The sequence below is a fragment of the Rosa rugosa genome, chromosome 4 (assembly GCF_958449725.1).
Source record: "Rosa rugosa chromosome 4, drRosRugo1.1, whole genome shotgun sequence".
Classification (NCBI taxonomy): Eukaryota; Viridiplantae; Streptophyta; class Magnoliopsida; order Rosales; family Rosaceae; genus Rosa; species Rosa rugosa.
Genome location: NC_084823.1, coordinates 18351928 through 18379199, shown reverse-complemented (window position 1 = coordinate 18379199; position 27272 = coordinate 18351928). Strand labels below are relative to the sequence as shown.

Genomic DNA, 27272 nt, shown 5'->3' with positions numbered 1-27272 from the left:
GATAATACTGTGCACTTTTGCAGAGTGAAGGAAGACGACAATTGTGTAGCAGTTCGAGAGCTTCAACGACAGTGATATGACATGATTATAGCTTTTGTCTAATTTTGGCAATTGACACCTCACTCAAACTAATTTTTGATTTTTCGTCTGAATTCCGATTTTATTTATTTATTATTTTTTTATATAAATACGGGATTAGGCCAGTTAACATGCCTATTAGCTCCAGAAAAAAAAAATTGGGGATTTCTCGTCAACGTTTCTCTCTGCGTCAAGTTCTTCTCTATGTCAAGTTCTTCTTGTAAATTAGTTTTAATCTTTTTAGAACTTGTAATCATTTTTATCATCTGAAATATAATCGTTCAAACTTATTTATCTAAGCTAATACGTTTGATAAAGTTTGACAAATTTTTCATGTGGGAGCAGACCTTCAATGAAAAAAGGCAACATCATAAGATTCGATATATAGCAGATTCGTTTAATATATCATCTTCAAGTTGTTTCATGCGCCTTATGGTAAAAATTGTATCCAAAATATTTTTCTTAATTTTAGTATATCCTTGATAAGTCTCTTTCTTGTGGTTCAATGTGGCAGTGGGTAGCTAGGTATCATGATGTATAAGTGCAAGTTGATTGATGGTTATTGCAATAAGGGTGATGAGCTTTATAAGTTGACCAAAGTAAATGTTGTATAAGAGGGTTTATTATATTTCCCAGATCTAGAAACAATTCTTGTGGTTCAATGTTGTATCAAGCCTCGTAATGACGATGATTGCTATGCGTCAATGCAGTCACGCATTTCTCCACCAAGAAAGAATAAAGTGACAGGTTAAAGCAGCCCACGGCAGCCATTGATCTGGCAGTTAACCCCTGACGCTTGGGTATCAAAGATTAGGTTCGCTACCTAACGCCCACTGCTTAAACGCAGCTCCCCTCATCAAACAATTTTCCGACCATACGGAGGTCTATAATTTTCCAACCATAAGGAGTTCTATAGCCAGGAGCGGGGGATTCCCTGGAGGGCATAGCAGGGGCCCACCCGAAAGGGCAAAAGTGTTCGCTCCAACAAAATCCTAGGTGGACAACGCACTCGCACTATTTATGTTCGCTATACGGCACAAAACCACGCTTTGGTATCAACCCCGCAAGAAAACTGACAGGACCCGCCCCGGATTTCACCCTGAAATCCGAGGTGGCCCTGTGGGGCCCACCTTAAGAATAACTCTACCGAAAATTCAGCAGAGTCACCCCTAAAAGTGGACTACCCAAACCTGTACAACACACATTACACTTCTAAACAAACCATCTTTAAACTCCTGGAGCCACCTGCTCCCCAAATCACAACTCCAATTTCACAAATACCAGTCTCAACCCAAAAATAAAATAAAATAATATTATTCCCACAGGTTATCAGAGCAATACTAATCCACTAGATAACAAAGAAAATAGAAATAGAATGAGTACGCGGAAGCAATGCTGTTGACTATGCCTCGACTCCACGTACGCCCGACCTCAACTAATCTAGCCTGCAAACTGGGCATTTGAAACCGAAGGGCCCAGGGGAAAGTAGACGAAAAACATTAGCGTGAGTGGACAAAAATAAATAAATAAGATATTCGAATAAAAGTGAAGCTTTAATACTTTCCCACATGTTCATCTTTTAAAAACCTTGATGCATGCAACGTGGATAAAACATATTTCTGGATAAAACATATTTCTCGCAACACGAAAATTCGTGAAAACATTCCAGCCCCGCTGGTCAAAAGAAATCGAGCTAGCCCCGCTAGCTAAAGGTATCAATCAAATATGGGGAAGAAGTTCTCACCATACAAATAAGGGAGCCTCCCAGGCTCGGGTCGGAGTGTCCCACACTCTGGAGCATCCCATGCTCTGCTCTTACTCACCCACAAACACATAGTAAGCAGGGAGGAGTACTAATAGGCTAGCTAGCAATAAATATGACGACCCAGGTATGGTGGTTTAAAACCACACGAAAACTCGAAAATCAGTAAGGCTTCCCCAATATCTCAAGACAAAGTACATAATCCAACGACGTGGCCCCGCACGCCGACATATTCTCGAAATCATAAACCATTAGGCGAGAAATAATCGATAAATATAATTCCATCGAAAATCCCATTTTCGAAAAATATTCAAAATTCTCAATATCGACGAAAAGAAATGTATTATAAATTTCCGGAAATCACCTCGGAAAATAATTCGTCGAAAATCATTAACAAATCGCATATCATACTTTATTTCAAAATCCGCAATATCCTTTTAAAACTTAGAGCCAAAATCATTATGAAATTATAACCGAGATAAATCAATTTATATTCTCAATAAATAAACGTAATAATTAATTACGAAACAATATTGCATGCATCACTTAAAAAGTTAAAATCAAAAGTCCACTCACAATACTGGTTGGCGACCACGAAAACGAGTTCCTTCGTCAAGCGGTAACTCGATATATCGTCCTGTACACAAGTACACTTCCGTAAACGACAATTCGAATAAATAAATACGAACCTAAACGAAACCCAAAAATCCCTATCTCCGTTACTTCTCAAATTCCACCCAAATCTCTTTCACAACACCAATTCCTCAATTTACATATTCCACAATGAAAACTAGGGAAATCCGACGGCCGGATTCCCACAATTCCATCACAAAACTTCAAACTTCGGAAATTCACAAATAATTCCAAACTCCTCCATAATTCACCAAACTTCACATACAAGCTCTACAACATATATACAATTTAATGGGCTAAAAACTGAAATTAAAACACTGCCCTATATGCCTCCACGCGCCACCAACAGTGGCAGCGCGTGGGCCCCACGCGCCGGCGGCCACCACCTCCGATGGCCACCAAATTTTGGCAGCACCACCTACTCAACAGACCCAACATGTTTCACAACTACAACAAGTTCCAATTTTACCTTGAAGGGCTCCAATTTGGCCGGTGAAAAATTTCCAGAAAACTCCAAGAACCCTAGAAATTGCAAATCGTTAATTCGACCTCTACACTGCAAATTGAAATGAAAGACCTTAGGGGAAATGATCTATGTCAAAAACCGAACCTTCGACGCCAATTTGGTGGCCGGAGACGGCCGGAATCGGAAGATATCGCCGGAAATAACAAACTACTACAGTGACCGTCCTCTTCTTCTCGTTGCTTCACCTTCCACAGTTCATATTAAGCTACGAAACGAACCCAGAAATGAAGAGAAGGAAGAGAGCTTTCCAACGACATCTTATACGTCAAAATCCGTCGCCGGATGGAGGAGTTATGGCCGGAAGAAGGTGAAGAGGTCGGAGAGGAAGAGAGAATCGGGGAGAGAGAAGAGAGACAGCCCGGTAAGTTTCCGAAAATGGAAACTTACCATAGTAACTCGGCTATTTATAGAAGCTTACCACATAAACAGTAACTTTAGTATTTTGGCCATAACTTTCGTATACGAACTCCGATTTTTACGTACTACATATGCACGCGCTCGGTTTAACGTCCTCTACAACTTTCATGAAGAACATTTTCTCAAATTTTGACCCGAATAAAAAGTCAACTTTTAGGGCCACTAAAAGTGCTGAAATGACAATAAAAATGAAAGTAAAGGTCGATTACCGTCCAAATGACTAGTAAACGGGTAAATTCAGGTTCGGGACGTTACAATCTCCCCTCCTTATAATATTTCGCCCTCGAAATTAACACGGACAAGTAACAACTATACACGTCCCCAAATGTCACTTACGTAGCCGATCACATCGTGTAACACATCTTTTGAGACTCGGTTCATCGTCAGAACAAATATCTCAATAGCTTAACCATTACCACCAGTAACGGCACCAAGATAGTAAGACCACTCAATTCCTCCAAAGCAATCCTCTACACGTATTACACTCAAACAACAACCAGTTTTCCCGAACGACAAAACACCATTCACCAAGTCTTCTATAAACGGTATCCATGATGGAGAACAAATTGCACTCGTCCAATATCTTGTATCAAACACCACAACACTCGGATCCGAAAGTGGTCCCACCACATAACGATCCAATTTCTCGAATTAATCACCACTTAAATACTTCACCTTTATCAGTGACCAGAGTCACTAGGAAACACAGCATCTAGCCAGAAAAATCAGAATATTTATTCAATTTCCCTCTATAAATGGTTTCCAACACTGAGATTCCCCAGGAATCACCAAAAACTCCCAATAATATTTCAAATGTTACTTAACAACCGATCACATCACATGACACATCTACCGAAACTCGGTTCAAAATCAGAACCACAATTACTACTAGTCTCAATTCAACAATAATCCAGATTCCGAAACAATTTTATCATCCAGAGGCAGCCCAAAGCTATTGTCACTCGTCTCAGACACTCAAACAAAACCTCGAACTCCGATTTTCACACCTTAATCCATGCCCCAACAAAATTGTTGGCATCGAGGAAAAGACAACCACAACATTTTCCTCGAATCACATTTCGTAGCACAACTCGAAACTCTAAAGTAGTTTTACTCTACCATCACCAGAGATAGGCGCAAAACAATTAACCAAACAAATACGCAAAGAAAACCCTAAGAGGTCGGCGTACAAGAGGCATAGCACCAGAAGAAAACCAACTAGCTTTGTACCTTACACACTTGATGAATACCACAGCACCGAAGAGTACACGATGGGGAACCGCTGCAGTCGGGCCATCACTCGAGAGGTACTGGGCAACACCAAGCATATAAGGTAACAGAATAGAAACGAGTCTACAGAACCTAACAACCTAATGCTCTGATACCAAATTGACAGGACCCGCCCCGGATTTCACCCTGAAATCCGAGGTGGCCCTGTGGGGCCCACCTTAAGAATAACTCTACCGAAAATTCAGCAGAGTCACCCCTAAAAGTGGACTACCCAAACCTGTACAACACACATTACACTTCTAAACAAACCATCTTTAAACTCCTGGAGCCACCTGCTCCCCAAATCACAACTCCAATTTCACAAATACCAGTCTCAACCCAAAAATAAAATAAAATAATATTATTCCCACAGGTTATCAGAGCAATACTAATCCACTAGATAACAAAGAAAATAGAAATAGAATGAGTACGCGGAAGCAATGCTGTTGACTATGCCTCGACTCCACGTACGCCCGACCTCAACTAATCTAGCCTGCAAACTGGGCATTTGAAACCGAAGGGCCCAGGGGAAAGTAGACGAAAAACATTAGCGTGAGTGGACAAAAATAAATAAATAAGATATTCGAATAAAAGTGAAGCTTTAATACTTTCCCACATGTTCATCTTTTAAAAACCTTGATGCATGCAACGTGGATAAAACATATTTCTGGATAAAACATATTTCTCGCAACACGAAAATTCGTGAAAACATTCCAGCCCCGCTGGTCAAAAGAAATCGAGCTAGCCCCGCTAGCTAAAGGTATCAATCAAATATGGGGAAGAAGTTCTCACCATACAAATAAGGGAGCCTCCCAGGCTCGGGTCGGAGTGTCCCACACTCTGGAGCATCCCATGCTCTGCTCTTACTCACCCACAAACACATAGTAAGCAGGGAGGAGTACTAATAGGCTAGCTAGCAATAAATATGACGACCCAGGTATGGTGGTTTAAAACCACACGAAAACTCGAAAATCAGTAAGGCTTCCCCAATATCTCAAGACAAAGTACATAATCCAACGACGTGGCCCCGCACGCCGACATATTCTCGAAATCATAAACCATTAGGCGAGAAATAATCGATAAATATAATTCCATCGAAAATCCCATTTTCGAAAAATATTCAAAATTCTCAATATCGACGAAAAGAAATGTATTATAAATTTCCGGAAATCACCTCGGAAAATAATTCGTCGAAAATCATTAACAAATCGCATATCATACTTTATTTCAAAATCCGCAATATCCTTTTAAAACTTAGAGCCAAAATCATTATGAAATTATAACCGAGATAAATCAATTTATATTCTCAATAAATAAACGTAATAATTAATTACGAAACAATATTGCATGCATCACTTAAAAAGTTAAAATCAAAAGTCCACTCACAATACTGGTTGGCGACCACGAAAACGAGTTCCTTCGTCAAGCGGTAACTCGATATATCGTCCTGTACACAAGTACACTTCCGTAAACGACAATTCGAATAAATAAATACGAACCTAAACGAAACCCAAAAATCCCTATCTCCGTTACTTCTCAAATTCCACCCAAATCTCTTTCACAACACCAATTCCTCAATTTACATATTCCACAATGAAAACTAGGGAAATCCGACGGCCGGATTCCCACAATTCCATCACAAAACTTCAAACTTCGGAAATTCACAAATAATTCCAAACTCCTCCATAATTCACCAAACTTCACATACAAGCTCTACAACATATATACAATTTAATGGGCTAAAAACTGAAATTAAAACACTGCCCTATATGCCTCCACGCGCCACCAACAGTGGCAGCGCGTGGGCCCCACGCGCCGGCGGCCACCACCTCCGATGGCCACCAAATTTTGGCAGCACCACCTACTCAACAGACCCAACATGTTTCACAACTACAACAAGTTCCAATTTTACCTTGAAGGGCTCCAATTTGGCCGGTGAAAAATTTCCAGAAAACTCCAAGAACCCTAGAAATTGCAAATCGTTAATTCGACCTCTACACTGCAAATTGAAATGAAAGACCTTAGGGGAAATGATCTATGTCAAAAACCGAACCTTCGACGCCAATTTGGTGGCCGGAGACGGCCGGAATCGGAAGATATCGCCGGAAATAACAAACTACTACAGTGACCGTCCTCTTCTTCTCGTTGCTTCACCTTCCACAGTTCATATTAAGCTACGAAACGAACCCAGAAATGAAGAGAAGGAAGAGAGCTTTCCAACGACATCTTATACGTCAAAATCCGTCGCCGGATGGAGGAGTTATGGCCGGAAGAAGGTGAAGAGGTCGGAGAGGAAGAGAGAATCGGGGAGAGAGAAGAGAGACAGCCCGGTAAGTTTCCGAAAATGGAAACTTACCATAGTAACTCGGCTATTTATAGAAGCTTACCACATAAACAGTAACTTTAGTATTTTGGCCATAACTTTCGTATACGAACTCCGATTTTTACGTACTACATATGCACGCGCTCGGTTTAACGTCCTCTACAACTTTCATGAAGAACATTTTCTCAAATTTTGACCCGAATAAAAAGTCAACTTTTAGGGCCACTAAAAGTGCTGAAATGACAATAAAAATGAAAGTAAAGGTCGATTACCGTCCAAATGACTAGTAAACGGGTAAATTCAGGTTCGGGACGTTACAATCTCCCCTCCTTATAATATTTCGCCCTCGAAATTAACACGGACAAGTAACAACTATACACGTCCCCAAATGTCACTTACGTAGCCGATCACATCGTGTAACACATCTTTTGAGACTCGGTTCATCGTCAGAACAAATATCTCAATAGCTTAACCATTACCACCAGTAACGGCACCAAGATAGTAAGACCACTCAATTCCTCCAAAGCAATCCTCTACACGTATTACACTCAAACAACAACCAGTTTTCCCGAACGACAAAACACCATTCACCAAGTCTTCTATAAACGGTATCCATGATGGAGAACAAATTGCACTCGTCCAATATCTTGTATCAAACACCACAACACTCGGATCCGAAAGTGGTCCCACCACATAACGATCCAATTTCTCGAATTAATCACCACTTAAATACTTCACCTTTATCAGTGACCAGAGTCACTAGGAAACACAGCATCTAGCCAGAAAAATCAGAATATTTATTCAATTTCCCTCTATAAATGGTTTCCAACACTGAGATTCCCCAGGAATCACCAAAAACTCCCAATAATATTTCAAATGTTACTTAACAACCGATCACATCACATGACACATCTACCGAAACTCGGTTCAAAATCAGAACCACAATTACTACTAGTCTCAATTCAACAATAATCCAGATTCCGAAACAATTTTATCATCCAGAGGCAGCCCAAAGCTATTGTCACTCGTCTCAGACACTCAAACAAAACCTCGAACTCCGATTTTCACACCTTAATCCATGCCCCAACAAAATTGTTGGCATCGAGGAAAAGACAACCACAACATTTTCCTCGAATCACATTTCGTAGCACAACTCGAAACTCTAAAGTAGTTTTACTCTACCATCACCAGAGATAGGCGCAAAACAATTAACCAAACAAATACGCAAAGAAAACCCTAAGAGGTCGGCGTACAAGAGGCATAGCACCAGAAGAAAACCAACTAGCTTTGTACCTTACACACTTGATGAATACCACAGCACCGAAGAGTACACGATGGGGAACCGCTGCAGTCGGGCCATCACTCGAGAGGTACTGGGCAACACCAAGCATATAAGGTAACAGAATAGAAACGAGTCTACAGAACCTAACAACCTAATGCTCTGATACCAAATTGACAGGACCCGCCCCGGATTTCACCCTGAAATCCGAGGTGGCCCTGTGGGGCCCACCTTAAGAATAACTCTACCGAAAATTTAGCAGAGTCACCCCTAAAAGTGGACTACCCAAACCTGTACAACACACATTACACTTCTAAACAAACCATCTTTAAACTCCTGGAGCCACCTGCTCCCCAAATCACAACTCCAATTTCACAAATACCAGTCTCAACCCAAAAATAAAATAAAATAATATTATTCCCACAGGTTATCAGAGCAATACTAATCCACTAGATAACAAAGAAAATAGAAATAGAATGAGTACGCGGAAGCAATGCTGTTGACTATGCCTCGACTCCACGTACGCCCGACCTCAACTAATCTAGCCTGCAAACTGGGCATTTGAAACCGAAGGGCCCAGGGGAAAGTAGACGAAAAACATTAGCGTGAGTGGACAAAAATAAATAAATAAGATATTCGAATAAAAGTGAAGCTTTAATACTTTCCCACATGTTCATCTTTTAAAAACCTTGATGCATGCAACGTGGATAAAACATATTTCTGGATAAAACATATTTCTCGCAACACGAAAATTCGTGAAAACATTCCAGCCCCGCTGGTCAAAAGAAATCGAGCTAGCCCCGCTAGCTAAAGGTATCAATCAAATATGGGGAAGAAGTTCTCACCATACAAATAAGGGAGCCTCCCAGGCTCGGGTCGGAGTGTCCCACACTCTGGAGCATCCCATGCTCTGCTCTTACTCACCCACAAACACATAGTAAGCAGGGAGGAGTACTAATAGGCTAGCTAGCAATAAATATGACGACCCAGGTATGGTGGTTTAAAACCACACGAAAACTCGAAAATCAGTAAGGCTTCCCCAATATCTCAAGACAAAGTACATAATCCAACGACGTGGCCCCGCACGCCGACATATTCTCGAAATCATAAACCATTAGGCGAGAAATAATCGATAAATATAATTCCATCGAAAATCCCATTTTCGAAAAATATTCAAAATTCTCAATATCGACGAAAAGAAATGTATTATAAATTTCCGGAAATCACCTCGGAAAATAATTCGTCGAAAATCATTAACAAATCGCATATCATACTTTATTTCAAAATCCGCAATATCCTTTTAAAACTTAGAGCCAAAATCATTATGAAATTATAACCGAGATAAATCAATTTATATTCTCAATAAATAAACGTAATAATTAATTACGAAACAATATTGCATGCATCACTTAAAAAGTTAAAATCAAAAGTCCACTCACAATACTGGTTGGCGACCACGAAAACGAGTTCCTTCGTCAAGCGGTAACTCGATATATCGTCCTGTACACAAGTACACTTCCGTAAACGACAATTCGAATAAATAAATACGAACCTAAACGAAACCCAAAAATCCCTATCTCCGTTACTTCTCAAATTCCACCCAAATCTCTTTCACAACACCAATTCCTCAATTTACATATTCCACAATGAAAACTAGGGAAATCCGACGGCCGGATTCCCACAATTCCATCACAAAACTTCAAACTTCGGAAATTCACAAATAATTCCAAACTCCTCCATAATTCACCAAACTTCACATACAAGCTCTACAACATATATACAATTTAATGGGCTAAAAACTGAAATTAAAACACTGCCCTATATGCCTCCACGCGCCACCAACAGTGGCAGCGCGTGGGCCCCACGCGCCGGCGGCCACCACCTCCGATGGCCACCAAATTTTGGCAGCACCACCTACTCAACAGACCCAACATGTTTCACAACTACAACAAGTTCCAATTTTACCTTGAAGGGCTCCAATTTGGCCGGTGAAAAATTTCCAGAAAACTCCAAGAACCCTAGAAATTGCAAATCGTTAATTCGACCTCTACACTGCAAATTGAAATGAAAGACCTTAGGGGAAATGATCTATGTCAAAAACCGAACCTTCGACGCCAATTTGGTGGCCGGAGACGGCCGGAATCGGAAGATATCGCCGGAAATAACAAACTACTACAGTGACCGTCCTCTTCTTCTCGTTGCTTCACCTTCCACAGTTCATATTAAGCTACGAAACGAACCCAGAAATGAAGAGAAGGAAGAGAGCTTTCCAACGACATCTTATACGTCAAAATCCGTCGCCGGATGGAGGAGTTATGGCCGGAAGAAGGTGAAGAGGTCGGAGAGGAAGAGAGAATCGGGGAGAGAGAAGAGAGACAGCCCGGTAAGTTTCCGAAAATGGAAACTTACCATAGTAACTCGGCTATTTATAGAAGCTTACCACATAAACAGTAACTTTAGTATTTTGGCCATAACTTTCGTATACGAACTCCGATTTTTACGTACTACATATGCACGCGCTCGGTTTAACGTCCTCTACAACTTTCATGAAGAACATTTTCTCAAATTTTGACCCGAATAAAAAGTCAACTTTTAGGGCCACTAAAAGTGCTGAAATGACAATAAAAATGAAAGTAAAGGTCGATTACCGTCCAAATGACTAGTAAACGGGTAAATTCAGGTTCGGGACGTTACAATCTCCCCTCCTTATAAAATTTCGCCCTCGAAATTAACACGGACAAGTAACAACTATACACGTCCCCAAATGTCACTTACGTAGCCGATCACATCGTGTAACACATCTTTTGAGACTCGGTTCATCGTCAGAACAAATATCTCAATAGCTTAACCATTACCACCAGTAACGGCACCAAGATAGTAAGACCACTCAATTCCTCCAAAGCAATCCTCTACACGTATTACACTCAAACAACAACCAGTTTTCCCGAACGACAAAACACCATTCACCAAGTCTTCTATAAACGGTATCCATGATGGAGAACAAATTGCACTCGTCCAATATCTTGTATCAAACACCACAACACTCGGATCCGAAAGTGGTCCCACCACATAACGATCCAATTTCTCGAATTAATCACCACTTAAATACTTCACCTTTATCAGTGACCAGAGTCACTAGGAAACACAGCATCTAGCCAGAAAAATCAGAATATTTATTCAATTTCCCTCTATAAATGGTTTCCAACACTGAGATTCCCCAGGAATCACCAAAAACTCCCAATAATATTTCAAATGTTACTTAACAACCGATCACATCACATGACACATCTACCGAAACTCGGTTCAAAATCAGAACCACAATTACTACTAGTCTCAATTCAACAATAATCCAGATTCCGAAACAATTTTATCATCCAGAGGCAGCCCAAAGCTATTGTCACTCGTCTCAGACACTCAAACAAAACCTCGAACTCCGATTTTCACACCTTAATCCATGCCCCAACAAAATTGTTGGCATCGAGGAAAAGACAACCACAACATTTTCCTCGAATCACATTTCGTAGCACAACTCGAAACTCTAAAGTAGTTTTACTCTACCATCACCAGAGATAGGCGCAAAACAATTAACCAAACAAATACGCAAAGAAAACCCTAAGAGGTCGGCGTACAAGAGGCATAGCACCAGAAGAAAACCAACTAGCTTTGTACCTTACACACTTGATGAATACCACAGCACCGAAGAGTACACGATGGGGAACCGCTGCAGTCGGGCCATCACTCGAGAGGTACTGGGCAACACCAAGCATATAAGGTAACAGAATAGAAACGAGTCTACAGAACCTAACAACCTAATGCTCTGATACCAAATTGACAGGACCCGCCCCGGATTTCACCCTGAAATCCGAGGTGGCCCTGTGGGGCCCACCTTAAGAATAACTCTACCGAAAATTCAGCAGAGTCACCCCTAAAAGTGGACTACCCAAACCTGTACAACACACATTACACTTCTAAACAAACCATCTTTAAACTCCTGGAGCCACCTGCTCCCCAAATCACAACTCCAATTTCACAAATACCAGTCTCAACCCAAAAATAAAATAAAATAATATTATTCCCACAGGTTATCAGAGCAATACTAATCCACTAGATAACAAAGAAAATAGAAATAGAATGAGTACGCGGAAGCAATGCTGTTGACTATGCCTCGACTCCACGTACGCCCGACCTCAACTAATCTAGCCTGCAAACTGGGCATTTGAAACCGAAGGGCCCAGGGGAAAGTAGACGAAAAACATTAGCGTGAGTGGACAAAAATAAATAAATAAGATATTCGAATAAAAGTGAAGCTTTAATACTTTCCCACATGTTCATCTTTTAAAAACCTTGATGCATGCAACGTGGATAAAACATATTTCTGGATAAAACATATTTCTCGCAACACGAAAATTCGTGAAAACATTCCAGCCCCGCTGGTCAAAAGAAATCGAGCTAGCCCCGCTAGCTAAAGGTATCAATCAAATATGGGGAAGAAGTTCTCACCATACAAATAAGGGAGCCTCCCAGGCTCGGGTCGGAGTGTCCCACACTCTGGAGCATCCCATGCTCTGCTCTTACTCACCCACAAACACATAGTAAGCAGGGAGGAGTACTAATAGGCTAGCTAGCAATAAATATGACGACCCAGGTATGGTGGTTTAAAACCACACGAAAACTCGAAAATCAGTAAGGCTTCCCCAATATCTCAAGACAAAGTACATAATCCAACGACGTGGCCCCGCACGCCGACATATTCTCGAAATCATAAACCATTAGGCGAGAAATAATCGATAAATATAATTCCATCGAAAATCCCATTTTCGAAAAATATTCAAAATTCTCAATATCGACGAAAAGAAATGTATTATAAATTTCCGGAAATCACCTCGGAAAATAATTCGTCGAAAATCATTAACAAATCGCATATCATACTTTATTTCAAAATCCGCAATATCCTTTTAAAACTTAGAGCCAAAATCATTATGAAATTATAACCGAGATAAATCAATTTATATTCTCAATAAATAAACGTAATAATTAATTACGAAACAATATTGCATGCATCACTTAAAAAGTTAAAATCAAAAGTCCACTCACAATACTGGTTGGCGACCACGAAAACGAGTTCCTTCGTCAAGCGGTAACTCGATATATCGTCCTGTACACAAGTACACTTCCGTAAACGACAATTCGAATAAATAAATACGAACCTAAACGAAACCCAAAAATCCCTATCTCCGTTACTTCTCAAATTCCACCCAAATCTCTTTCACAACACCAATTCCTCAATTTACATATTCCACAATGAAAACTAGGGAAATCCGACGGCCGGATTCCCACAATTCCATCACAAAACTTCAAACTTCGGAAATTCACAAATAATTCCAAACTCCTCCATAATTCACCAAACTTCACATACAAGCTCTACAACATATATACAATTTAATGGGCTAAAAACTGAAATTAAAACACTGCCCTATATGCCTCCACGCGCCACCAACAGTGGCAGCGCGTGGGCCCCACGCGCCGGCGGCCACCACCTCCGATGGCCACCAAATTTTGGCAGCACCACCTACTCAACAGACCCAACATGTTTCACAACTACAACAAGTTCCAATTTTACCTTGAAGGGCTCCAATTTGGCCGGTGAAAAATTTCCAGAAAACTCCAAGAACCCTAGAAATTGCAAATCGTTAATTCGACCTCTACACTGCAAATTGAAATGAAAGACCTTAGGGGAAATGATCTATGTCAAAAACCGAACCTTCGACGCCAATTTGGTGGCCGGAGACGGCCGGAATCGGAAGATATCGCCGGAAATAACAAACTACTACAGTGACCGTCCTCTTCTTCTCGTTGCTTCACCTTCCACAGTTCATATTAAGCTACGAAACGAACCCAGAAATGAAGAGAAGGAAGAGAGCTTTCCAACGACATCTTATACGTCAAAATCCGTCGCCGGATGGAGGAGTTATGGCCGGAAGAAGGTGAAGAGGTCGGAGAGGAAGAGAGAATCGGGGAGAGAGAAGAGAGACAGTCCGGTAAGTTTCCGAAAATGGAAACTTACCATAGTAACTCGGCTATTTATAGAAGCTTACCACATAAACAGTAACTTTAGTATTTTGGCCATAACTTTCGTATACGAACTCCGATTTTTACGTACTACATATGCACGCGCTCGGTTTAACGTCCTCTACAACTTTCATGAAGAACATTTTCTCAAATTTTGACCCGAATAAAAAGTCAACTTTTAGGGCCACTAAAAGTGCTGAAATGACAATAAAAATGAAAGTAAAGGTCGATTACCGTCCAAATGACTAGTAAACGGGTAAATTCAGGTTCGGGACGTTACAAAAACCCTCTTTGACTGGGGGCTTCGGGGAGTCGTGCATACGGCCTAGCATAATTAGCAACGGTTATGCTCATGCCTCATGGCATCACCTTCGAGCTATCCGTTAATGCCTCATGGCATCCCCGAGTTTTAATGCTCTTGCCTTCCCGGCACCCCCGAGCTTCACGCTCTTGCCTTCCTGGCACCCCAAGTTTTATGCTCACGCCTTCCCAGCATTTTTGAGCTTTACACTCATGTCTCCTTGGCATGATACACATTAATGGAACATTGAATTCTTCTACCATTTGTTGTTTGCAACAATCGAATTCTTTTCACATTCCATTAATATAAGCGAATACCTAACTAACAGAAATGTTTGCATGTTTATTGTTCATGAGTCACAAACTCTTGCCTTCACTGCACTCACGCAACTTACAAAAAGAAAGGGAAAAAAGTCGGCAGAATATCGAAGCTCCCAGCAATCTGAAGCTCCCCTATATTGAAGACTGTGCTCAATGACTAAGAATGAGCAATTGCACTACCTCCGGATGCGTAGACCTCAGCAGAGAACGAAGAGAGAAAAAATACCAGCTCTATCAGTTCAGCACCCTTTTGATCACATCGTAATTAAGGCAATAAACGAAGAGTAAAATAGTCATTTAATAGCACCGGCTCGGCTTGAGCCGGCACTGTTACTAAGCCGATGAACAGTTAACCCACAAATAATATATATATATATATATATATATATATATATATATATATATATATATATATATATATATATATATCTCTTAAATTAAGATAGAAAAATGCCTAACAAATTAGTATAAATAAAAAGTTAATCATCAAATATTAAACATGGAATTCATTAAAATTTATTCATTACAATATAATTAAAATGAGGACCGAAACCCGCTCGAAGCTAGGAGGCCGTCCTGGCGCCTATTTTATTTAAAGAAACATAACACAACTAAGACAATAGAAACAATAACACACTTAAAAAAATGAGAACTGCTTAAGGCCGACTGCCCCTAAGATTCCATAAATGATCAATAAGATCTTGTTTGAGTTCGTCATGGTGTCGGCTACTCCTAATCTCGTGCAACGAGCCAAGAAAACATCTAAGTCCGCTGGAAGTCGATGTATATCTTTAGCATCGGGTAGAGATTTGTACTCATCTTCTTCATTCCTTCTCGTACTATTTTCGGGCATATCACGTAATGATACTTCCTCTGATGAATGTTCATCTTCAACAATCATGTTGCGTCTTCATTATCTTGCCAAGAAAATCTAACTGCCAAGTTCGAGCAGCCCCTTTATAATAGCAAATTGAGCTTAGAGAACCCCAAAAGCTCTCTCCACATCCTTGCGATATTTTTCTTGTTTAGTAGCAAAGTACTTGAGCTTTCTAATTTGAGGCCGAGATATTGATTTCACAATTGTACCCCATGAGGGATGTATACCATCTGTAAGATAATATCTGATTGTATGTGGCTTTTGATTAAGAAAATAGTTAACAGTAGGACCATGACCTTCAGCAAGTTCATCAAACAAATGAGAGCAATCCAGGACAGATATATCATTGTGGGAACCAGGTATTCCAAAGAATGCATGCCAAATCCAAGTGTCATATGAGGCTACTGCCTCGAGGACAATAGTTGGATGGTGGTAATGGCCAACAAATTGTCCTTGCCAACCACTAGGACAATTTTTCCATTCCCAATGCATACAATCTAATGAACCAAGCATACCAGGAAAGCCACGAGACTCACCTTTTTGTAGGAGCCTGTCAATGTCCTCTTGTGTTGGTTTTCTAAGAAATCCTGCTTCGTAGATGCGCATGACACAGAATTTCTTCAAACACTCCCTTGAAGTGCTCTCTCCCATTCAAAGGTATTCATCAAGCGTGTCAATAGCATTGCCATACACCAACATCCTCATTTCTACGGTAACCTTTTGATGAGGAGTTGTTGAAAGTAATTGTTAGCACTAGTTACCTCTTCGAGAATGCAATCAAAGAGAGAGCGTCTCATTCGGAATTTTCTACGAAACTTTTCTAGGGGATACAAACAACCAGGATTGAAGTAGTCTGCCATCAATTGACGATGACCTACCTCGTGATCTAGAAGGTAACGACGGCTGGAAGAGGTACCACTGTGCTTTCTTTGATTCATTGTTTGACTTTGATGAGTCTCGTTCATTATGACTAGATATTGATGAGTGCAAAAAATCCATATATATTGTTCTTCTTTGCACTCTTTAGTCTTTACAGCTGCTCCACTACCAACAGTGAACCTTGGAATCCAACCAAGTGGCAACTTCTCTTAATCTCTCATCTCTTATCATGGAATCAAATTCTTTACATGTTCCAGAAGCTTGTTCCTGTTCCTCTGCCAAAAAAAAAAAAAAAGAAGCTTGTTCCTGTTGGTTTAGATGGGGTTAGTTACTTTTGCATTCTTGTTCTGTTGGTTTTTATTAATTTGTTTCTAGCCAAAAAAAAACCATGCGCAATTGTGGAAATATCTTCACATTCCTACTCAACATAGTTATCTAACTTGTATTTGAGCTTTTGGAGGTTCAACTTGTGTTCTTATGTTTTTCAAACGATTACGGGTCTTTCCGTAGATGGTACCTTTTGGCCTCCTAGAACATTTCTACTCTTGGTTTTGAATCTTGAATCTTGAATTATTGACCTTGCTAACTGAAAATAGAGTATACTCGAATAGAGTTGCTTAAGATGGCAACTCTTTCAGTATGTCCCAAGCGAGATATAAATGAGAATCAAGCAAAACCGTAACTGGGTAAATATGACAACAGAGACGATTACCAGAAAAATAGAATTGATATAAACAACAATTTCCAAGCAGGAAAGGAAGATGACTGTCAAGCAATTTTCTTCAACTTCACATTACATCTTTCTCAAGCTCACCATCTGGAACAGTGGAACAGTGTGAGGAATTTAATAAGTTGCTGGTGGAGATGGCAATTGCAAAGAGAAAAGATTTGCTACAAATACATGTCATGAGATATTACATTGGTTCAACTCATCACATCAGAATAGCCATGTGATGCGCCGGTTATACAAAACTGAGAGCAAAACTTTTTGGTGTCATTTGTGGCATTGCTTGTAGAAAATGGAAACAAACCGATTTTAACTATCTTGGGCCTATTGGAACCTCATATCTCTCTGAACTATTTGCACTATAATTACCAAAAAATGAAAAACAGTCCTTGAAGTTTTGGTAATTATCTGGAAACTGATATTCAAGAAATCAAGGCAGATATCAGGCTTAACTTTTCTCTGCAGTTGGAAAATTGTTTCTGGTCATCTTAAATAGCTATAACGAGTCCAAGAAACTTAGTCCCTGACTGGATAAGCTTGGCAGAATCAGCTCACACTATTCTGTTGGAAAGTGCACAAAATACATAATCAGTTTCCTAGTAATGCTAAAAGATGAATAGGTGCTAACATCCATAAAAGCCGGAACTAAAACTTGAACACAGATGTATGAATATTACAAATACATCTGCACAGGCTTAGCATTAATGTAATGACAAACAAAATAACCATCATACGCTGTGGAAGAAGGTATTTCAAGGTAACATCTTATACAAGTTTCAACTAGTAATAGGCTCATCCTACCAATTTCACATAGAAGATTGTTAATGGAGTACATTCCAAAAGTAAGAAATATAAAGTAGCTACAGCAATGCACAGAAATCTCTGTATTTCGAAACATACAAATAAGGTGTTGTGTGACTTGTGTCAACTAGTTTAACACCTGTTCCATTTTAAATAAGGGGTGCTAAGAAATTGATGATAAAAGTCTGATTTCAAGTGCTAAGAAATTGATGATAAAAGTCTGATTTCAAAATGTCAATGTATTTGATGGTTCCTTTTCTAAAGTGTCAATGCATCCGGTGTAGTTGAATTCGATAAACTAATTATATGGGTGGCCTTGTCCTCAGGTTATGCAAACTAGGGGTGCCATTCAGTATGATACGGATAACATGACACAAGGCACATGCAAGTTTAATAACCAAGTTGTGTTAATCAATGGAACAAGGTGACCAACGTAACTGTTCCAAATCATTACTGTCACCACTAGACTGTGGTGTAGTCATAAAATACAAGTCCCATCCCTAAGTCCTAAGTGATGAAAATAATTGACTGGAAGCTTGTGCTAACGAAGCTTGAGTTTATGGAAACACCATCATGTTAAACTTAAGAAGCTATAAAGTATGCACTGTAGCACCCTCTTAGTGGATAAAAATTGATAACATCAAAAATACCAAAAAAAGTGTTCGTGTAAACATAAGAAGCTGTACATATATTATATTTATTGACCAACACCAATACAGCAAAAAAAATATATGTCGAGGTGCATGTGAGCTATTTTCTCCTTCTCTTATTTGCTACCAGAGACACTGCTATCTCCCTTCTTTATTTCACAATGTTTAGATTGGTTTGTAGTTTCCACCAAAATCCTTGTAGCTGCACTTCATTCATTTCATTAAAGTTTAATTTATCCCAGACTATCAATTTCATACACTACAAGGAAGCACTCCCACATTCTCAAATCATATAGTCAATCTCTGGCTCCCACAGACCAATATGTTCTATGGTTATCATCTACCCTATTACCTTTAATACCCAAACTTTCCCCAGAGACCAGTTAGCTTTGCTGGACTCCTAAAACTCTTACAGGATCAGGATATCACCGACTCTCATGCTAACTCAAAGAACAATGAATTGGCACTTTTATGCTAACTCAAGAAACCTGAATTGGCGCTTTCATGCTAACTCAAGAAACCATGACATGTCACATGTCTTGTTTCTACAATTAAGCGTCTACAAGTTTAAATGTCAATGAAGCATATTGGAAATCACATGGGCATCAAAGAAGCATGATCCCTTTCTTCTTTTAGTTTGTCAACTAAATACAACCTAAGACCTTCCTACGAGAGTTGATATTTTCACAATAACTTCTCTATCCTGAGAAGGGCGACAGCTACAGATAAATACCAAAGGACAGCACTTTAACTGTTTCAGTTGTCCAAGTATAGGATGTGAATTATATCAGGCAGGCTAACTGCAAAGTAAACAAGAACTATAGTTAGAAGTTCAGGAGTTGCTTAGGCTTATGCTTCGCAAGTATGAGATTGATCAATTAATGTTGTGATGCACTTAACTTTTTCATAAACAAAGTTCACTTGCTCTCAATTCTAGGTAAAAGCACAATAAATAATGAAATTTAACAACTTCAAATTGACTGTGAGTTTCTAACTCAAGGAGGGAACCAACAGAGATGGAATACAAAACTAACTTTCTCTCCAAGATGCAAATCATACCTAATCTGTGGTGGCAGTATCCTGAATACATTCGAAGAGAGCATGTTGGTTTGCTGGCATAACAGGAGTTCCATTTCTCCCCATCCAGAGCGTAGTAAGGGATAATCACCTACAAGGTCTTCAGCAGTCTCATTGCCATTAGCACAACCACACCCATTCCAAGGAGACACTCCCACATAATCAACGAACTACTATGATCTACCCTGTTACCTTCAAAGCCTAAATTTTCCTAGGAGACCAGTTAGCAGTTTCTGAAATCTTATAACTACTAGTAACTTTCTTTCAGGCTAACTCATGGAACAATGAATTGCCGCATTTCTCATTTTTACAAGTTTATATATCCCCAAGCCTAATGTTGATAAACACATGAGAAATAGGTACGCATGTGCTCCTAATTCTTTCCTTTTATCAACTAAATACAGGCCTAAGGCCTTCCTGCCAGACTTGCATTCACAATATCTATCCAGACGTGCAAGGAACTACAGGCTAACACCAAGGAAAAGCCTGTTGCTGAAGGCAAGGTTGGATATCAGACTAAATGCAAACAAAATGAAAACCGCACCAAGTTAAATTTGAAGTTTGAGAGTTCTTAGTTTTATGCTTCCCTATAATTACTGTTGAATGCAGTGAAAAAAAAATTCAAAAAACAAAGCTCATATGTGATCAATTCTAGGTCAAACAAACAATAGAGTCTACGTAAAGCACTAAACATTAAGAGTAAAACAATAAACTTTAGCAACTTCAAACAAGCTGTATTTAAATTTGTAACAGGGAATTGACCAATGGAGATTGAAAACTAGACTAACTATCTAGTGTGTGTGTGTGTGTGTAGCAAAGCTAACCTATTCAATGTTGGCAGTTGCCAATGCGGAATCCCTGCGAACAGGGCGTGTCGGCTTGTTGACATAAGAGGAGTTCCACTCCCCTCCATCCGCAGCATAGTAATCCATGGGATAGTCCCCTACAAGGTCTTCAGCAGTCCCATTGCCATTACCACAAGCACAGCACCCCGAATCACTTTTCTTATTCCTCTCCCACCAACCAGGAATGAAGCCGAGAGCAATGTCAGTCTCGAAAGGATTCAAAAGGGGCTTTGTAAATGCATCCCCCCAATCAATGGACAGTCGAGGACAAGCAATCTGTATCCAAGCATCCACAGAGTCCTCAAACAAAGCAATTCTCGCCGGACTAATCTCCGACATTAACACCACAGTATAATCAAACCCCTTCTCCCTCATCTTCTTCTCCAATCTCTGTAGAATCCTCGGATTCCCTTGCCTTCCTAAAGTCCCAAGCACAATGCCCCAATTGGAGGCCTCTTTGGCTCTCAACACTGCGCTTTTTCTCGACTCCCTCATCCCTTTGTGATCATATTCCTCCAAAAACAGCTTCCCCATATAAGGATCGTACCGAAACGCCTTAACCCCTGGATTTGCTATCATAAAAGCTTCCAGATGAAACCGGCCGTCGGCCACGAACACCAGTACAGTGTCACCACCGTCCTCACCGCCGTGGTTTCGTGAGATTTTCGGGGCTGTACACCCCAAAACCTCGCCGGCGGACAAGGGCTTAGACTGTGGGACCAAGACCTTGAAACCCCGGGCTTCAAGCTCGGGTTTGGCCGCTCGAATCGCCGAAGCGAACTGGATTGTTCCGGCGAGGACTAGGGTTTTAGGGAGAGGGTTTTGGAGGTTGAGATGGACGGTCTGGATTAACCGGCCGACGTCGATGGAGATTTCGACGAAGACGTAGAGGCAGGGGATGGAGGTGACGTGGAGGGGGACGAGGCAGCTGTGGCCGAAGTGAATGAGGAGGTCGGCGTTGAGGGCCTTGGCGGCGAGGTCGTCGACGCAGCACGCGCCGTAAGTGGCGTCGCCGAGAACGAAGCACTGGGAGGCGCCTCCGAAGGTGGAGAGAATATCGGAGAGGACGAGGGAGTACATCAGGAGGCCCTCCGGCAGCTGGAGAGCGACGCGCGAGGCGTTCGTGGAGCGGACGCGCCAGACGCATTTGTGGACTTCGAAGTGGTAGTTGGAGGGGAGGAGGCTTATGGCGGCGTTGAGAGCCGGGTCGTGGAGTATTGAGTCCGGGATTTGGCTCCGGACGAACCGCTTCGGCGCTTGTGGCTTTCGCTGTTCTGAGTCGCCGAGAAGCGCGAGACTAGGTTTTTGCGCCTCCTCCATCGGCGACGAGGTGGTCGTCGGAAAACTGGGTCTCTTGGTTAAACTTCAGAGCAGCGGCAGGGTCCAAACATCATATATACATTTGAAGCTGCTTCAGTTTCATAATAGACCAAACGAAGGAGGAAAATTACAAATGAGGCCAATTCTTTTGTTTTTCAAAAGAAACAATCTAATAAGAGAATTACTTTTTTATTACAAATGAGGCCAATTCTTTTGTTTTTCAAAAGAAACAATCTAATAAGAGAATTACTTTTTTTTTTTTTGAAACAAACGTTCATTTCATTAGATGACCAGCTAAAAAGCCAGAGTCTAACATACACTTAAAGACAGAAAAATGGCGGGGTAACTACCACGCTCCTATCTAAGCAATGTAAACGCATTACAAGTCGATTTTGAGCCCGCTTTGGAAGCGGACCCATAAACAAAGAACAACTCCGTGTCTTCGAGGGCAAAATCATTGACTAGCATCCCCATTAGCCAGGCGCGCAATTGCGGTACCAACAGAGAGCCACTTCCCAGCAAACAAATAGGAGTCAGTTCCTCATCCATAAGCCGCTTCCTCCAGTCCAAATGCAAGATAATTACCAATTCCGAAGAACCATGATCTGAATTAGGACTGGCATTTAAAAAAAAACCCTAAGCCCATAATGTTGGCCTAGGTATAGCCCAGCAACCCAAGTTTGAGCCCAGGCCCAATGGCCCAAGCCCAAACCCGAGCAGCCAAGACAGCAGCCCTAGCCCCAGTAGCCAACCCACCCCTACCGCCGTCCAACCCTCCGGCGGTCGACCGCGACGGAGCCTGGTCATGGTGACCTCAAGCTTCAAACCCAAGCCGGAAAACCAGGACTGCTCGACTTGCAGAACGATCGGCTCACGATCCGGATCCACCGACGAGAATCAACGTCAAAACCACTGTTCTTGCAGGACCCGAACCCGTCCAAGCAACACAGCTGCTAGATACAATAGAGCCTGCAAAGACAAAGCTCCGCCGTTGTGTTATGCCCAGAATCCGACGAGCCCTATACCGGAAGACACCACGATCGACTGCTCAGATCCGGATCTACACCAACCCAGAGACCCGATTGGAGCAAGCCAGGAACCAAGCCGCCGCCGCTGAACCAGACAAGATCCAGACCAAAACTCTGCACCTCTGCCACACCGTCGTCGCACCCGAGAGCGCGCCGCAGCCTTGCCTGGTCTGGGAAGCGAAGCTTCACCACCGCCAGCAACACGAAACCTAGGTTTCGTAAACCGAGGTCTCTCCAAGAAATTCGGAGGCCTCCTATTTTTAAATAAATATATTAATAAGAGAATTACTATTTACTGTCTAACAGCAAAATTGCTGAAGTATTATTTATAGAAAATTATGCGCAAGTGTTATTCTAAGGTTTTAATTATTCATTAAACCGCGTTATTTTTTTGTGCTCGTAAGGCCATTTTAGACTCAAAACTCGTTCGATTCTGATATTCATTTTCTCAGAGGTGACAATTTTGCTCTTTTTAGTGAAGTGAAGTTGATACTGCTTTATATTCAAATTTGATGGCCGCGCTCTCTCTCTCTCTCTCTCTCTCTCTCTCTCTCTCTCTCTCTCTCTCTCTCTCTCTCTCTCTCTCTCTCTCTCTCTCTCTCTCTCTCTCTCTCTCTCTCTCTCTCTCTCTCTCTCTCTCTCTCTCTCTCTCTCTCTCTATTTTACCCTAACTTAGCTAGCTTCCCAATTTTATTTCTTCCATCGATGATTTTCTAGATTGTTGAAGTTCGTTTCTCTGAGTTTGAAATTTGAATTTCATCATCGAGGTTTGATTTCATCTCTTAAAGTTGTTTTCGACATGTAATCCAATTGTTCCGCTTTTTTTTTTTATGATTGTTGATGTATATGATTTATGTTTAAAACGATTGATTGAATTGAGTAGCTTATAGTTTTTGAACTTTTTAATTCAATTTGAATTTGAGTATTCTGTTTCTTTGTTGGCTTGCTATTGCTTCTCTGCAAATTGCTCGAGGCAATTATTTTCCAACTCCGAGAACCACTTCATCATATTCTTGAGGTTCTCTCAAGCCCTAACTTGTCGACATGGAGCTCAAGCCTCTCTCAATCTCAAGCATACTCCTTCTTTAGACACAACACTATCCAAATTTAGTTTCTTCAAGTCCAAGATCCAATTCACCTCAGTATAAAGCCAACTCTCACTCCTCCAACTGCTGCAAGCATCACTAAGGTTGACCGTGGTTGAATTTTACCCTTTACTACCTTTTTGTTTATTTTTGCATTATTAGCTACACGTTATATTTTGAAAGAAAAAAGTTTTTGTTACTATGAAATTATTAATATCATATAAAATTAGTCCTATAACAAAAAATAAATCTATTATCAATGTAATTCTTCTTAAATCACAATATTAACTATATTCAGCGAGACATGCTCACTTAAGGGAAAGTGTTTAAGAGACTGTGAGGAACAAGTGAATCTAACGGTTGAAAACAAATGCACAGTTTTGACTTGTTACAATTTCAACTTTTAAATTCAATACATGCAGTTGAGATGCATTAGTTCCTTACAGTCACTTAAAGTTGTCGACCGTTACTTGAGCAAGACTGTACATTCACTACTTTGCTATTGTTCGGTACAAATCAAACAGAATATACAGTCTTGTTGCTCACGTATATAAGGGACAACTTTAAGGGACAAGTTGATAAATGACAGCATCACACTATAATTCTATCGATACTATATTTCTCATAAGGGACATCCTAAGTGCCACAGTCAAGTTGTAGTACATGGATTTAAGATAATGAGTTATCAAACCCAAAATGATTGGAACTTTAATCTCTTGCTATGGTAATAATTAACTTAAGGAAAAGTGCCATAGTGCAAGATTAATTTTTTTTTTTTTCAGGAGCAAAAAGAAAATTACAAAACGAAACCTCTAATACAATTAGACCTAAAATAATCAAAATTAAACGCTGCGAGAGCTAAAAGCGGGAGCTTCTTCTTCCAAGTCGTCGGGTTTGATGTGGAATGGCTATAATTAGCAATTGCATCTGCGACAAAGTTGCCTTCACGGGGGATGTGAATGAAAGAGACTTCTTCAAATTGGTTGGCTAGGAATCTGATGTCCTTCCTGAGACGCCAAGGAGTGGTGCATTTGTTGTTGATAGCATCCACGATCAACTTTGAGTCCCCTTCAACAATGATTTTCTTGGAATTGAGGACAGAAGAGAGACCAATCGATCTGGAGCCAGCAAAAATGGGATTTGTGTTGTGATCTCTAAATACAAAACCAGCGGTAGCCTTTTTGTTGTCCAGAACTGAGCCATCGAAATTTATTTTGACAATCCCTAGTGGCGGGGGGCTCCATCTGATCGTTCCATACTGAACTGGGGCTTTATGACAATTTGCAGGATTGTGGGATCTGTACTCAATTTCCAAAGTGGCAGCAGCATGAACAACCATTTTTGGGGAAGTTGTTGTGACAAGATGAAGATCCTAGAAGGAGCCTAGAGGGAGGGGTGAATAGGCTCACAACTAATTTTTCCGTTCAAGGTTTAATTTCTCAGGGATTGCAAATAGAGTTTCAATCTTGATACTGGTATTGAACAGAATGAAAGTAACAACAACCAAACCAACTAAATCATTAAAGAACACAAGTTTTTGTTAATGCAGTAAACACCCTATCGAGGGAAAACATCCGTGTGGCCTTTAACTCTTGAAAGACCAAAACCAAAACCAAATCACTATGAAAAAACAAATTACAAGTTTACAACACTTAAATTGCACTGACTGCGGCAACCCTTCTAGACTAACCACTAGACTGTTGTAATCACTTCTTGCTAATTGTTTACACAAGTGAACAACTCAGAAATTTCAGCTATGAACGCAGCAAGTTCTTCTTGGAGATTTCACCTTTGAAGCTTGCACTACCCAAATGACCTCATGGGATGCAAGAGATGAAAGTGAATGCGTGAATCATTTTGTGTTTTCTCTAATTGTTTTCAACATGGAACAAGACACTTTGAAAAGTAGAAAACCAAAGAGATAAACTCTTGATAAACAAAGGGACTGAAAACCAAAAGTATTTTCAATACCCGAGAATGAACAGAGTATCCAAATATATATAGGAGGAAGAAAATCAGTTCACACAACAAACCCTTAAGCTCAATTGGAGTAGGTAAAGCCATACCCTTAATTTCATATTGCACATGTAAACCCATTCCCCAAATTTCAATTTGGAAAACCAAATTTAGAAGCCAACTCCTAAATTCCTTAATCAAGGCTGACATAAGAAGGGAACCCATGAAAAACCCATGACTTTGTGAAGGGGATGCAATGCATGAGCTTAGACTTCTTCTATCTTCAAGTATGGTGTTTCGACATGACAGCAAGCTCAGATGGGGAAGTAAGACAGCAAGGTACGATGAGGTAGCAAGTTGCAATTAAACTAATCTTCAAACATGGTCTTGGTCTTCGACAACAAGACAACCACAAGTGATTATGGTCTTGGGATTTGGCTTCATCTTGTCTTGGGATTTGGCTTCATCACACTTGGGCTTAATAAACTCATGACTTGGGCTTCTTCAAACTTGGTCTTCTTAATGAGTAGAGTTTCGTTAAAGAAAGAATGCCAACTCTATACTAACACAAGACCCGTCCGAAGTGGCCTTGCGGGGTCCACCTTAGAAGAAATTCTACAAAAAATTTGGTGAAACTTCCCCTAAAAATGGACTACCCAAAACCTGTAGAAAGACAATTGCACTTCTAAATAATCCATTCTTATTCTCCTTGAGCCACCCTGCTTCCCGATTCACAACAAACTCCACCAAAACACAAGTCTCAACTTAAGAACATTTAGCCACTAGGTTATCAGAGCAATCTAATATACAAGGTATATAAGAAAATAAAATAGAAAGGTAAAGGATCGATAAATACTACAATACGGAAGCAGTGACAGTTATGCCTCAACTCTAAGTACGCACGACCTCAACTAATCTAGCGTGCAAACTAGGCATTTGAAACCGAAGGGCCCAGGGAAAAGCATTGAAAACCGTTAGAGTGAGTGGACAAGAAATAAGTAATTCAAAAGAAATAAATAAAACTTAATGCTTCCCCAATTTATTCTCTTA

General features: G+C 40.5%; 2 protein-coding genes and 3 long non-coding RNA genes across 6 annotated transcripts; all 5 read right to left on the bottom strand.

Annotated features, from left to right (window-relative positions):
- Positions 1–1364: 1364 nt before the first annotated feature.
- LOC133746324 (uncharacterized) lies at positions 1365–8446 on the bottom strand. Its single transcript, XR_009864065.1, has 7 exons — positions 6739–8446; positions 6598–6650; positions 6072–6132; positions 3084–5185; positions 2943–2995; positions 2417–2477; positions 1365–1530 (listed from the first exon to the last, which is right to left on the bottom strand). It is a non-coding gene; the product is annotated as an uncharacterized LOC133746324 (long non-coding RNA).
- Positions 8447–8674: 228 nt separating this feature from the next.
- Positions 8675–10667, bottom strand: LOC133707529 (uncharacterized). The gene is made up of 4 exons (XR_009845158.1): positions 10394–10667; positions 10253–10305; positions 9727–9787; positions 8675–8840 (listed from the first exon to the last, which is right to left on the bottom strand). It is a non-coding gene; the product is annotated as an uncharacterized LOC133707529 (long non-coding RNA).
- A 1662-nt stretch (positions 10668–12329) lies between these two features.
- Positions 12330–14321, bottom strand: LOC133707217 (uncharacterized). The gene is made up of 4 exons (XR_009845013.1): positions 14049–14321; positions 13908–13960; positions 13382–13442; positions 12330–12495 (listed from the first exon to the last, which is right to left on the bottom strand). It is a non-coding gene; the product is annotated as an uncharacterized LOC133707217 (long non-coding RNA).
- A 1188-nt stretch (positions 14322–15509) lies between these two features.
- LOC133741968 (uncharacterized) lies at positions 15510–16817 on the bottom strand. Its single transcript, XM_062169669.1, has one exon. The coding sequence runs from the start codon at positions 16503–16505 to the stop codon at positions 15954–15956; it is 552 nt and encodes a 183-aa protein (XP_062025653.1). The 5' UTR covers positions 16506–16817; the 3' UTR covers positions 15510–15953.
- A 624-nt stretch (positions 16818–17441) lies between these two features.
- LOC133745352 (2-(3-amino-3-carboxypropyl)histidine synthase subunit 1) lies at positions 17442–22240 on the bottom strand. Of its 2 annotated transcripts, XR_009863554.1 has the most exons (3): positions 20813–22240; positions 19971–20088; positions 17442–18021 (listed from the first exon to the last, which is right to left on the bottom strand). XR_009863554.1 is itself a non-coding variant. In XM_062173410.1 (2 exons), the coding sequence occupies exon 1, from the start codon at positions 22151–22153 to the stop codon at positions 20813–20815; it is 1341 nt and encodes a 446-aa protein (XP_062029394.1). In that variant the 5' UTR covers positions 22154–22239; the 3' UTR covers positions 17442–18021. The 2 variants fall into 2 exon arrangements, 1 of the variants encoding a protein (XP_062029394.1); XM_062173410.1 differs by lacking the exon at positions 19971–20088 and having other exon boundaries at positions 20813–22239.
- Positions 22241–27272: the final 5032 nt, after the last annotated feature.